Source organism: Aphelocoma coerulescens, chromosome 1 (assembly GCF_041296385.1).
Source record: "Aphelocoma coerulescens isolate FSJ_1873_10779 chromosome 1, UR_Acoe_1.0, whole genome shotgun sequence".
In the NCBI taxonomy this organism is placed as follows: domain Eukaryota; kingdom Metazoa; phylum Chordata; class Aves; order Passeriformes; family Corvidae; genus Aphelocoma; species Aphelocoma coerulescens.
In genome coordinates, this window is record NC_091013.1 from 38,669,111 (window position 1) to 38,683,151 (window position 14,041).

At 44.8% G+C, this 14,041-nt stretch overlaps 1 protein-coding gene across 2 annotated transcripts in view; it reads left to right on the forward strand.

Moving 5' to 3' along the window:
* Positions 1 to 324: 324 nt before the first annotated feature.
* FGF14 (fibroblast growth factor 14) overlaps positions 325 to 14,041 on the forward strand; it is a 387,765-nt gene continuing 374,048 nt past the window's right edge. For both annotated transcript variants that reach the window (XM_069007721.1, XM_069007740.1), the window contains exon 1: positions 325 to 532. In XM_069007721.1, coding sequence (XP_068863822.1) covers positions 325 to 532 — 208 coding nt within the window. The remainder of the gene's footprint in view (positions 533 to 14,041) is intronic.

The following is a 14,041-nucleotide window of genomic DNA, read 5'->3' on the forward strand; positions in this document are numbered from 1 at the left end:
CTGCAGATCCACCCATCCTCCTAGCAGTCAAGTACCAGGCTATGGTTTTCTCTCTGGGGATCTTTCTTCCGCGTTTTGCCGGTGTCTCCGATGAGGTTTTGGCCTCGGCTGGGATTTCACTACCTTACTTTTCGTTTGGCTTCACGCTGAAAAAAGGGATTTCTTATATTTGCTCTCCACGCTTTTGGTTATAATCCAGTGTTGGTCTAGAGGGAACAACCGTTCAGCCTGGCTGAAAAAAAAGCATCCGTTGAAAAGTCTCAAAGAAATATACCACGTGAGGAAAAAAAACTGGGAGAAGATCGGAATATAATCGTTTTTTCTATGATAAAACTGGTGCCCCTCTTCAGGAGAACTGATCTCAATTTATTATTATGCAACCACAAGGATCTCTTCTTTCTCAGGGTGTATAAGCTGCTGGATTGCTTTTCGCCCAAATCAATGTGGTTTCTTTGGAACATTTTCAGCAAAGGATCGCATATGCTGCAGTGTCTTTGTGGCAAGAGTCTTAAGAAAAACAAGAACCCAACTGGTAAGCAATCCATTGCAATGCGTTGTTTTTCTTTAATGCTACCCTGTCTGTTGCTCGCCGAGGTAGATCTGCAATCCTGCTGAGGGGAGAAGGGGGGATATATCGAGGCCAGCACGGACATGCATGTGCATACGTGTATGAATAAGCAAGGAACGGTTTGTATTAGCTTCAGCCCCTGTCACCACCGAAGAGGGGTAAAAAAAAAAAATATCAAAGGCCATCCTAGCCCAGCTATTTCCAAGGAGGAAACTTTTATATCACTACCCTTCTTGAGGGGAAGCTGGTGGAGCCCCCCCCTTCCGACCCCGATGCAAGCCCCTCGTGGAGACCCCCAGTCAGTTTTGGGAAGAGGAGACTGGGTCTCCTGTGCTGGTGTTAGCCGGCCCTGCCTGCGGTGGGTGAGTGTGCCGGGGCTCGGGTCCTGCACAGCACTTTCTGAATAGCTTGCAGTATGTCACCCCACACGCACACACACCCACCCACCGCCTCGCTCGCCTTTCTAAAGCCAGACACCCCCCTCCCCCGGCCTGGGGGCTTCCCGTTATCACTCACCCCCGGCACTCTAGGCCGGGAGGGTGGAGGGTGCTGAGGAAAGGGGGTAGACACTTTCTTGGGGCTTGCGCCCAGACGGTAACTCAGCCAGCTATGCCGAGTGACAGCAGCAGCACCGCCGGGTTGGCTGCGCCGCTCCTCCGCCTCTCGCTGCCGGGATGACCCCTCTGTGCCACACGCCGGTGTCTCTGCGTCCGTCTCTGTGTCTGCCTGGCAGCCGGAATCATGCGCTTCGGTTCAGCCCGGCTCCGAGGGGGAAACTTGCAGTACATTACATAAGAAATGCAAATGCAGGTGCTCTGGGCCGCCTGGTCCCTGGGGGTCACGCTGCTGCTGTTGCATCCCTCTTGCTCGGGGCGTCCGTGAGGCCAAGCCCGCGGCTTGGCGAGCAAGGTGGGCGAGAAGGGATGCTCGGCGGGCGGGGGAGCCGGGAGCTTTTCAGGGGAAATACCGGCCCTCCCCGCCGGCCTCTGGTCCCCCGCGCAGCCTTGCTCGCTCACCCCGGCCGGCAGGTTGTCTGCCAGCACTTGCGTGCCTGGGGAGGCGAGAGCCGCCGGAGCCCAGGCTGCGAGGGGAGGGATGCCGTGTGTGCGCGCTGGTGTGTGTGTGCCGGCTGCCCTGCAGTGGCAGCTCCCGAGCAGGAGGCTCCTGACGCTGGCACTGCAGTGTAGTAGATCATAGGCTCTCGTTGCCTCTCTGACACCCCAACATCAACAAGCAGCAGCGCTGGCAGCCCGCACCCCTCTCCTTAAAGGCAGCCGGTGTGCCGGCTGCTGCTTTGCCCAGCCCAGGTCCGGTGCAGAGTCGAGGAGGGCACCTCGGCGGATTTACCCTTCCCCACCCCCGGCTTCCGTTTGCCATCTCGGCTCGCCCCTTTCCCCCCCGCCGCTGCCGCAGCAGTGAAAAGCAGCCACTTAGCATACCAAAGAGGCTGAAATGCCCCGCCGGAGGCTGCGCTCAGCCTCCCGCAAAGTGTCCTTCGCTTCACTCGTCCCTCAGTACTGCAGCCAGCCGGGGGTCACTTCCCAGCCGTGTGGGCCCCCCCCGGGTGGGATGGGCCAGACAGGGTCAGGACGGCCGACCACCCTCTCGCAGCCCCTGGGGACGCCCCTCTCCGCCTGCCCGGGCCGCGCTCGAGTGGGCCGTGACCGCGGGGAGAGAGCGGAGCGGCGGCGTGGCCCTGCCTGCTCTGCCCGCTGCCGTGGCTCCGCAGCCCCCGGGGGGCCGGCTCCAGAGTCGTGGTGCTCTGGGCAAGAGGCGATGCTCCTGAGGAAGGGATCTGGGGGGGCCTAGGGGGGGGGGGAAGAAGAGGGGGCTGGTGGTTTCTAGACCTTTCAGTTTGCATACCGGGGGGTAAGGTGTATACCCCTCCACAGACACACACCCTCGTCCTCCCCTAAAGATTTCCTTGCGGAGGGCAGGCTGTCAAGACATCGGCCCCTGAAGCCGAGTTGTGTGCCTCGGAGCGCCAGGCAACCGCAGCACAGCTTTCCACGTCCCCGGGGACTTTACCGCACTTACTTACTCCCTCTGCACGGGACGAGTGGATTTGGGTGTCCGGAGCGGCACTATGCCCCGCAGCCACCCTGCCTGCGAAGGGCTGGACTGGCCCGAGGAGGGCTGACCCCCTCTTCTGAAGGAGTGGGGGGAGCACGTTTAAGCAAGCGAGGTGGGCAGGGGGAGGGGAGCGGGCTGGGGGCGCGGAGTGGGGCCCTGGTGGGGGCCACCCCTCCGGCCAGCTCCGCGGTCTCGCTCCCCGCCCGCACACCCTGCGCTGATCTGCTCCGCTCCGACTTGATCCCGTCAGAGCAGCCGGGACGCTGAGCCCAGCCGAGCTGCACGCCCCGTCCTGGCACCCCGTTCCGGGAGCGCCGAGCTGCGGCTCTGTGTCTGAGGAGGCTAATAATCTGCTTGGCCGGATTAGCTGGTAGCTCGGTCACAGGCGCCGTTGCTCTGACGGCAGATCATCTCCATTCAGGCTGGGGTCTCCCGCGGGAGCGCAAGGAGCCGGTGCCGCGATGCGCGGCCTCGCCTGGTGCCCCCGGGCCGTGGGGCTCCCCGTCTGCGGCAGCCCGGAGACCCCCATCCCCGCTGCGGCACGGGGTGCCGCTACTGCCTCCGGCCCCCTTGGCCCGCCAAACTTTTCGGGAGCCGCTGGGCTTTTTAGTCTCAAAAGGCATCAAATGAGCGAGCAGCTGCCGCTGATCCAACCGTGCGGAAAATCCAGCAGGTTAGGCAGCAAACGCTGGCTGTAATTGCAGTTTATTTAGCTATTTTCGGCCTGCTGCACTTTTTTTGTCCCTTTCGAGAGCTGGTCTATTTCCAGAAAGGGGCCTGGGTGGCTCCTTTCCAATTGTTCTCTGCTTTGCGTTTCCTCCGCACCGCTGGCTGCAGCCCCCCCTCCATGTGCGGACCCTCTCCCGGGCTCCCCCGCCGTCTCCGGGGGCCTCGCCCTGCCTGCACCGGTAACCGGCACCGGTCGGAGCTCCAGAGAGTGGGGCAAGAGCGCAGGGAGGGATGGAGAGTCCGAAGGGCTGTGTGTAAGTCTCTGTCAGGGTTGCATCAGGAGGCTTTGGTTTATGGCCGGCTGAAACCCCTTGGTTTAAAATTTGTTATCCTCAAAAGAGGAGCCGCGTTTGATTGCTGCAATTATTTACCTCTTTACATTTCTTCATAAGGAGAAAAACTTTGGGAATCAATAGGTGTGGCTGATTTTTTTTGAGTGTTCCTGAGTTTAATGGTACCAAAACTAATGAAGCCCCACATATCTGCAGCATCCTGTCCCTCATGAAAACGTTTGCCATGTGTCAGGTTCCCTGGGACTCACTTGCTTTTGCAATTATTTCTATCTAACTCTGCCCTTCCTGCTTGTCATACACATAGAGAGGACTTTAGAAAGTGCAAGACCAAAGGGATTTTTTCTCACAAATAGTTAAAAAGTGCTTCAAACCATAAGCCCTGAATCAGGGCTTGTTATAATAAGATACTGTCCTCGTGGCTTTCCCACCACCATCTCCAGACTCCAAACTGAGTATCTTCAGCTAGGGAATGGCAAAGTCATGGGGAGATTTTGGAGCCTGAGGAGAAGGGGGCAAGGAGATTATCTCTGGTTTCTTTTTGAAGCAAGTCCAGCAAGTGAATAGATTTTTTACCAAATGACCAGTGTTTGGGTGAGCATGGGAGGTATGTTGGCTGGAGTACTAGATGCCCCCATGGCGGGAATTGCTATCACATTTCACTCCTGGTGGCAACCCAACAGACTGAGGATGGATCAGGTTTCCTCTCCATTCATTTCCAAGGAGAAGCATCTCTGCAACACAGTCAGGAATGTTGACAGGAGAGTAGATGGCAATTGGCATTACTATAAATATATTACTGATGGAGGATTTAGTTTAGGAAATTAGTATCAATCTCACATCAACTTCAAATGCAAAAGCTATTTAAAAAGCAATACGTCTGAAATCCAGGCTGCGGCTGAACTGGAATCTTTGCATAGTCCCATGTTAATTTCCTTCTCCATAAAATAGTTTGGCTGGTATTTCATGGTTGCTAACAATTTTGAAAAAGCTTCTAAGCACAGCCATGAGAGGATCTGTTTGAAATGGAAGCTTGTGTCCTGCCCATAAAATATAGAGTATATATATGTCTTTATCTGAATTCTGATAAAGTTTGGCCTCCCCACTGCTTTTCTTACTCATAGAAAACAAACCTCCCACCAAAAGGCAAAGACAGTAAGAGCTGTGGGATCAGGTCCTTGAAGTTTCTCTCATGTAGGTCTGAAAAGCAGCTCTGACTGCTTAATTTCTATAATGGAAATTAAGCCATGGTCTGTTTCTCTTGCTCAAATGTAAAACTGCCTATTTACATGTATTTCACCTATTGAAGTTTTGTCCTCTATGGAATACATTTCCTGAATTTATACAAATTTAATTATTCTTGATCAAATTAAATTGCATACTCTACTTATTAAGGGGTGAAATTTATGCCTGCTCATGCATCTCCCTACTGTAATAAAATGTTTGCACCTAGTTCAATGTCTGCTAATGACAGGCCATTTATAAATGAATTCAAACATAAAAAGGATGATTTAGGCTTAAGGAAAATATAAAAAATGTATTTACAGATATCACAGGTTAAAATATTTATGTGTATGCATTTTTCATTTGAGCTTCATGTTTATTCTACTTAACCATCTCGGATTATGCTAAGTATATTAATTTTAAGCTAAAATCCCTATTGACTTCAAATTTTAAAAAGGAGTGATTTAGACATTCAGAATTTGTCCCTTTATAAAGATTGTCTGTCCAGGAAATGCCTGTAAAATTATAATCTGGACATGAGAGAGTTGCTTGAAACTGGAAACCAGTTTTTCAAGAGGACTTCATAAATCTAGAGAAATGGGAATCAGGCTGTTACATTGACTCTGAGGGGGGATTTTGTTGCTGGTGGGCTCACTACTGAGGTTTTCGTAGGAACAATCAACATGTAGGATAAAATGCTCTGAATCTGGATTGCAGATGGTAAATGAAGTGGTTGTGTGCAAATTAAACTCTGAATATTTACAGATGTTTGCCAAATGTGCCTGTAAACAGTGAGTCCTGCTGGAACATGTTTCATTCAGTCAAGGATGGTCTTGTTGCTTTGGGAGCAGTGATTTGTTTCTATACCTAGTTCTGGTTTAGATGGCTCTTGTGATTTTGGACACACTATTACTTACCTATGCCTTCCCTTCCTGCTTGTTAGAAATTGCAGGCAATGTCTGAGCATTGCACAAGTGTGCTGTTGGCCCTTTTGGGTTTTTTTTTTTTGCATTTCAGTGAATGATAGCTTTTCAGAGATAAATTACTAGTTTCCTGAACAGTTTACTGAGTAACAAAACATTGAATGATCATCAAATTTTACAATCTCTGTTATGAAAACAAATTGCTGAGGTGTAGCACAAGGCTTGATGTACAATTAATGTATCCAATAGCTACTTGCCACTGTACCGAAGGAGTGTATATGTGTTTATAGTAGAAGAACAGTTTACCTGGAAATAAACTTTGTAGGACTGCACCCAAGTTTAGTTCAGAAAGAGACTCCTTCGTGCACAGGTGGTCCTTCTATTGTCACAGCAAATGAAGCAGGGAAGGAAATCTTTTTATTTGAGATCATATAATGAAGTGTTTGAAAGAGTATATTCACCTTCAGACCAGCTATTAGAAAAAATATTTATTGTGTTCTTGAAGTGGATCCTTTCAGTGGATCCACCCAGAAGTACTGAAAATAATAATTGCAAAGGGAACTGCCAGCATTTAGCACCGTGGTGGACTGAACACACAGCAAGCAAAATATAAGCAATGTATTCTTTTTAATATACTCTGCAGCAAAGAGACATAGCATGCGAATAACTAACAAAGTTGTTGTCCAAAACAGGAGCACACTGACTCTGAAGAACTTTTTAAGGGCAAGACCTCAAAAATCATTAACTGAAAGGCATTTAATGGTTACAAGGGATGCAGATTTGGTGTATTTGTAGCATATGCTGTTAGAAGCGCTCATAAATAGTAGCAAGGAAAGTAAACAGTTGCTGATGAAACAGCATTGAGAAGTCAGAATAATAATATCTGTAGTAATATCTGCACAAGCCAGATTAATAACATCTTCTGCAGTAAAATTCAATGCACTAGTTTAGGTACCATACTGTGGTGAACATAATCAAAATTTTAATAGTTTTTGAGTTAATATTGAATGGTTTTGTGGGTCAAATGACAATAGGTAGCACACAGTTGCTGACAGAAATTGATAGTCTAATATTAATGTCTGTATTTTGTCTTTTTGCTCTGACACCTGCTTATTTGACTTTCAACTGGAAACAGCATGAGGACTGGCACTGAACGAGTTTAGCGCTTGCATGGAGTAGACACTCTCTTGGAAATTACCTGGCTTAATCTTTTTGTGGCACTAAAATGTACCTGATCCTGTCAGACAGTAGAATGAAACCAAGGTTAAACATTTTAATTCCACTGGAATTTTTTGGCTTTTGCTTGAGGACAGTGATACAAATAAACTGTAATCCTCTATGAAAAGCAATGTTTTGAGGAGATTCCCGAAAGACCTGTATTTTACTGAGCTGAGAGAGGAATAGACTTTGCTTTTCACTAAAAATTTATTGTGTCATCCATGTTTTTTTTGTGTATGGCTTTGACATCTGAAAGGATAAGAACATAGTGAAGATACAGAATGTGCAGGACTTGTGCCTCAGCTGTTGAGCATGTCCTGTCTCCATCTCCGGGTATCAGTTGGTGTGAGTAAAAATGCAAGATATGAGCAAATATTTGAGTTTGATCCTTCCCCTAATTTGTCCTCTCAGTTTTCAGCTGTCACTGGACTGTCTTAAGTCAGAGCTTGTATTCAGGTCACTGTGTGTAGTAGCTTCTGAAAGAGCTACACAACTTTAGTTATCAAACAGCATTTCTATTTTGGGCATCAAAAAGCTTTGCATGGCAGCAAGCTCCACATAACCACGTGCTGTGTGGAAAGGATGTGGAGGAGTTTGCACTTTCTGTGGGTACTCCTTGGTTTTTCTGCTGAAAATCAGAGGCTAACACTGCTATTCCTGCTCCTTGTTTCTGATTACTGTTTATGGAGAGCTTTTCAGGTGAAAAGCACTTCTTTCATGGTGCCTTTTCCTTCCTTGAACTGTCTTGAAATCCTGGACATTTCTGTCATCTTGGTTCCTGTGCCGTATAACTTGCGTTTGCTGACAGTATAGGATATCTTTAACTTTGGAGGACAGAAATGAGGCAGCAGCTGACACGTCCCCTTTGCATGAGCTGCTTTCGTCCAGCTAGAAGAAGTTAATTTCTATGGATTTTCTAGGGCTATGGGATAAGGAAGTATCTCCTGAAAGGGACATGTTTTCACAATGTCCTTTCTCGTGAGAGAAGAAGTGGAATACTACTCCCTTGAAGAAGCTTTTAAAGAATTAAGCTCTAGTGTGACTGAAAACTAGAATTTTGTACTGTTGTTGAATGGTTTGAATAGGAAGAGAGCTTGCATATAAAAGCAAAGACTTCTGTTTACATATAAATCTCTTGCTTCTCACCAATGCTAGCAAAGGAAACATACAGGAATTTCATTGCCCTTTAATGAAGTTTGAGACAAAAATGTTAATTTAAAGAAGGCAAGTTTGCCAGACTTGTTACTCTTTCAGTAAATGTATTTCTAAGCATGTCCTGCTACAATCAAACAAAACATCCAGATGAAACAGTTCCCAGTTCATGATTCTCATTAAAGAAATGTACTATGGAGCATTACCATCGCTCAGTAGTTTCTACACATATCTACACTCATTGCTGTATAGGTACATTTATTGACATTGAATGAGATGAAGAGGAATGACCAGTGCAAAACATAGTGGAAAATAAATGAAAAAAAAAGATGTGGAAAAATTATAGCACATGGAAATGCTTTAAAAAACCCTGTTTAATCACTAATACTGTATTATCTTATAGAATTACTGATCAGGAATATCTTAATGAGGATTAAAGTAATAGTAGTCCCTATTAATTTGTAGTGCTAATGACACAAAAAGCCACTTTACAGTTCTGATTTTCTTGGAACTGGAAATTGCAAGTCAAACCCAGACAGCTAATAGTTCCTGAGAAATTGAACCTAAATATGATGTAGGTGGATTATCCCACTAGGAGATCAATGCAAGATCTCAGCTGTGAACTACCTTTAGGATGTCTACAGCCCAGGTGCAATTTTGTGGCTTGGACTCTTTCACTAAAATCCATATTTTAAAATAGCATTAACAGGTGGATTAAAATTTGTAAAGCTTTGCACCCATGAGAGAGTTCTTCCTAGTCCCTTGCTGTTTTAAATCCTTTTTTTTTTTTTTATGTTTGTCCCCATGTGAAGGAGACTTTCTGCCTTAAAAAGTCTGGTAACACAGAGTTTCATAACCAATATTTACTAGTCTCCCGGCTTTACTCAGATGTTTATTGTCTCTATGAATACAACCTTGATCCATCCCAAACTCTGTCATCTCCATTATAGACTCTCATGTCTCTTTGAGTTTTTTTCACCTCCTCCTTTTGCGAGCATCTCACGTTTTTACTTTGGATAGGTACTTTGAGGAAAATTAGCCCCTAATTGTATTTCTTTCAGATATTTTTAAGTCCTCTCCACCACTTTGAATAATTAGCTAGTGACCATGAGCATAACCACTGCACAGGCTTATTTTATTAATGATATAATAGGTATTCAGGATGGACGGAGGGTAGGCAGATGGACTAGCCTTTATTTTATTGGGCACAAGCTGTATACATTATTGTTTTCCCATTTTCTGCTAATTTACAGTAGCAGAGCAATAGCAGAATAAAGAAATGCAGAGGCTGTAAAGCAATTGTGATTGATTAGGAAAAGACAGTAAAATCAGCAAGAGGATTTAGAAGACCTAAACAAATGTTATCCTTTTCATTTGTTTTGAGGATCATTTGAGGATAACACTTGCTTGAGGATAAAATGATTTGTGTGAGATTCTGCTGTTAAAGCAGGACTCCTCAGCTTCCAGGGAAGTTTTCTGGATAATAGTGCTGGGCATTTCTTGTTTCAGTTGGTAGGGAGTTGCCTCCAGGTCCTGGCTCTGTCTGTTCACTTAGGTGCTATGTATCTTCTTGAAGCTTTTGGCCATGGCACCCTGCAGAAGAGATCCCAGAGAACTGCAAAAGCTGTGTGGATGCAAGGCATGCCCCTTATGTCCATAACCTCAGAAGGGTACAGACAGAGTAAACCTGTGGTTTGGATCTTGCTTGCTTTTGATTCCCCTTGTTCGCCTTCAAGCTCACTTTTGATAGCCTAGTTTAGAGACATTCTTGTAGGAGAAGATTGTAACATGCCTCTTCAGTGCAACATGCTCTAGGGTTTCTGCTGACCAGGGACATGAGTAGCAGACCCAGTGACTATGTGTTACTAAACCCTGTTTTTTAAGTGTTGAGGTCTGGCTATATGCACAAAGTTTTGAAACATGGCAGAGATGAATCCTCTTACCTTTGAAACTTGTAGCATGGACTCTTCCATGGAACAGGGCATTTGAAAGCAGTATGGGATTACTTTACAGAAGATAAAACATTATGTAGTGTTTGTTTGGAAGAGCCACATTGTCTGAAGGTGATCTAATTTTGTTTTCAAACTGGACTTCAAACTCTGATAATGTTTGTGGAATAGTGAAAATATAAGAGAAAAAAAATTAGGCTGTTGTAGTTTCCTATGTAATACATATTTGGGTAAAATAAATTAGGTTACATGGTAGGAGAAATTTGCACCAAAGTAGTGGGAATAGAGTAATTGTGATTGTCTGTTCCAGTGTCTTTCCTCATTTTGATTCGTCTTTGCTGTTTACATGAAATGATGTATCTGAAGCACTACTGACATGAAGTGGAGATGAATCCAGTGACTTGTGTGCCACAGAAGATAGTCTATTCTGACTGAAAGTTTTCTGTGAAAGTATGTCCTTGAAGACATTGGCTTTCTTAGCATTTCACCATCATGGATATTGATTTTGACCATTGCTGCACACCATTGATGAAAACACTCTCTAAGGGGTTCCTCAAGGTAGCTACATAAATACGGTGGTCTCATTAAAAAAAAAAAAAAAGAAAAGTGTTTAAGCACAATGAGAAAAAAAATAATTGAACATAGGTATATGAAGGTGAATATCATGGCAGTTTAACTGTAGGGTTATTAAGTTTCATGCTGCTAAGTTTCTCTGGGATGCTGGATGAGAATGATTTTATTCCAGTTGTGCCAGCTGCCATCTGAATGAAAGAGGAGGCAGAAGTTTAGGACCTTACAACCAAAGCAGAAGTAAGCTGTACATTGTGCAGTCTGGGTTAAAATCTTTTCAAAAAGTATCAGGAGAAACAGCAAAACAAGGGTTTGCTATGTTTTCAAAGTTCCTTTTGCTTGGACTTCAGTGGCTGTTTGAAGTAACTATGGTCTTGGTTGGCTGCCAAAAAGAACACCTGCTAATAGATTTAAGGCAGAAGATGAGGAGCAGATAGATGCTAAGCCCTTGTAGTCATATATGTAGGTTAAGAATTTGGGGGTGGAACTTGCTGAAGTTGGAACAAAAGTAAGTCAGAATGTGATGTTAGTACATTAGGTGAGGTTTTTTCAGGGGCTACGTGGATGATACATGAATAGTGTGGGATGCTCTCTCTCCCACTTATTCTCAGAGGGAGATGAAAAACCAGAATGACAAAAGAAATTATAAAGTAAATAATAAAGGGATTAAAGAAGTCTGTAGTCATTTAGATAGGTTAGTGATAGAGAGTCCTAGAGGCAAGCAGAATTTAGAAATTGTTGAAGCTATTTATCAATTGAGGAGCAAATAGATCTGAAATTTAAGGACATTTTCATTGAAAATGCCTATTTCTAGAAGTGTTTCTTTCCAAGGACATATAAGAGAGTTATATTTGACAGTCTAGCTTCTCTCAATTTGTTCCATTTATAGCTATCTTGCTAAAGGTGAGATATCCTTGTAAACATTGCTTTGCTATTATAAATGAAGGTGCTCCCACACTCTCCTGGATAGGTCTGAAAAAGTGGCCTCCAGGGTGATCTTAGGCTGAGTGTCCAGGGCCTCCTGCCTGCCTGCTGCCATGTGGATACCCTGTGAGCAGCCTGTCTGGCACTCCTCCATGCTTTGGACCTGCATGGGTGTGTGGAGCCCTGCATGTGCTGCAGCTGCCTGGGGTAGCATCTGCAGCTCACCTGCAGGAGGGATGATGGCACAGGAGTTGGCTAGTGAGGGTGGCCCTCAATCTAAACTTAAACAGCCTCTGTAGTTGCCACAGCAACTGCTGGTGAGAGGAAATGTAATATCCCCCTCCAAACTGTTTTACAGCACAACTTTTAAAATGCAGAATGTATGCTTCTATGGATCTTAAGCTGTGTAAATCTTTGTATAAGATACCGTGTCCTGGATGGTACAAATTATGGAAGAAGGTACTACAGGTTCAGGATTAATTTGTGTTTTTCTTCCAATAGCTTATTAAGTTCACAGTCAAACAGGTCAAGAATGTTGGGTGTCATTCAGTCCTTGTAGATGACCAAAAATCTGCGTCAAGAAGGCTACAGTGGAGATCTTCAAGTAACTTCAAAGGGAAAGCCAGTCTCTTCATATTAACAGATGGCAAGTCAGAATTGTGAGTAAGAAATGTCCACCTTCAGTTTGGCATTGATATCCTTCTCCCACCTTAAACTCCTCCTAGTTGTTCAGGAACATAAGACTGAATTTATATTGCTTAATTAAAAAGGGCCAGGGATTGATCCAAGTCCAAATGGCTCTGGCTGGCTCATGTCCACACCACTTACAGTTACCACCCTCACTGGCAGATTTAACTTGGAGAGAGCTCACTGAGGTGGTGCCCAGGACTTAAGGAAGAGTGTGGATGACTAGGGCTCTAGCACTTCTTTAATTTAACAATCTGAACACAGTCAAAGAGGATCACAAAAAGCCTTTCACTCCCAGTAATGAAAGTTAAGGAAAGCTCTGCTTGTAGGGTGATTTACTTGTGCCCCCAGCTTCAGCGAGGACCTGTAGTTGGACTAATAACTGCATAACACCATCTTGGACAAGCTAACGGGTTATTAGAGCTTCAATAAAGTAGATGAATCCCAGCTTCATCCTTTGAGGAAGGAGCACCTTGGAGGTGAGGTGAGGAAGGAGCTTCCTATGGGCCCTTGGTTAACCTTGCGCAAAGCTGGTGGAGGAAGGAGAGCAGAGTATACCTGCTTCCAAGCAAGTCTGGCAGCTGAGCAGCACAGATCCGAGTCTGCAGGGAATGAATCATAAGGAGTTTCTGAGGAGGATGAACCAGACAGGAAGGAAAGCTCAATATTGCTGGGGAAAGGAACATATCTCCTCTTTTTTCCCTCTTTCACAAGAAGAAGATGGAGTTCCAGGGTAAGGAAAAGCTGATGGACAGGAGATTTCCTCTGTCCCTGAATAAAATAATTTTTCTTCTGCTTCACTGTCTTTTACTTCCTTTCCTTCTCACTGACCTTATTTGGGATCATCCCTTCATTTGTGTGAGCATGTGCAACAAAACTTGTCAGCACTATCAGTCATCTCAGTAACCTGTTGTTTCACTGCATACCTGCTTTCTGTTTGCTGGGCTACATGGGCATCAACCTGCATTGTCAATCCATGTACTTCTTGATCTTCCTTTAATTAAAGGATATATATTTCTCCCTACATGGCCACCAGTTGCTCTCTCCCCTTATATAGTTGTGAGGAGATGACTAAAGAAATAGTTTTTTTCTGATTATTGATGCTTTGAATATGTTGGCAGACTAAATCTGGTCATGGTCTGTGAATTTAAAGGGTCTGGCTTATAGTCTGACAGTATGGTCCAGAATATTTGTGTGTTTTTCTTAAATTGATGAAAATTGGAGAGCATAAAGCAGTTTGCATTTTGTTTTTGGTTAGGTGGAGGTTTTTTTAGTAGTTTTTGGGAAAATCAGTTTGTGGCACTTGGAATCCTTTGATTCTTTTCTGTGAGGATGCTCAGGGTATATTTACTCTTACATTTAATGCGAAATGTGGAAAGATTGAATTTAAGCAGTAAATTCTTCTTTCTTCATCAATCCCTTGAAGGCCCCTTAAGGTGACTGCTCCTTTACAAGTTGAATTTCTGAAGAAACCCAAGTATCACTGCTTAATCTGGGGCTAAGAAGGGTGTTGCATTTAACAGAGATTTTTGTGTTTTCTTTGCTTACAATAAAAGCAGTTATGAAAAGCTCTGGTGATGGGACACAATTGTGTTTTGCCTTAAAATAAGGCACAGTAGGGGGCTTTATTCAGGCTGTGAGCTTGTTAGAAAAAGCTGGGATTTCTGAAACCATTCTAAACACACTGAATTTGGAAGGCAAGTCAAATCTTCTAAGCCAGTAAAGTCTTTTTAG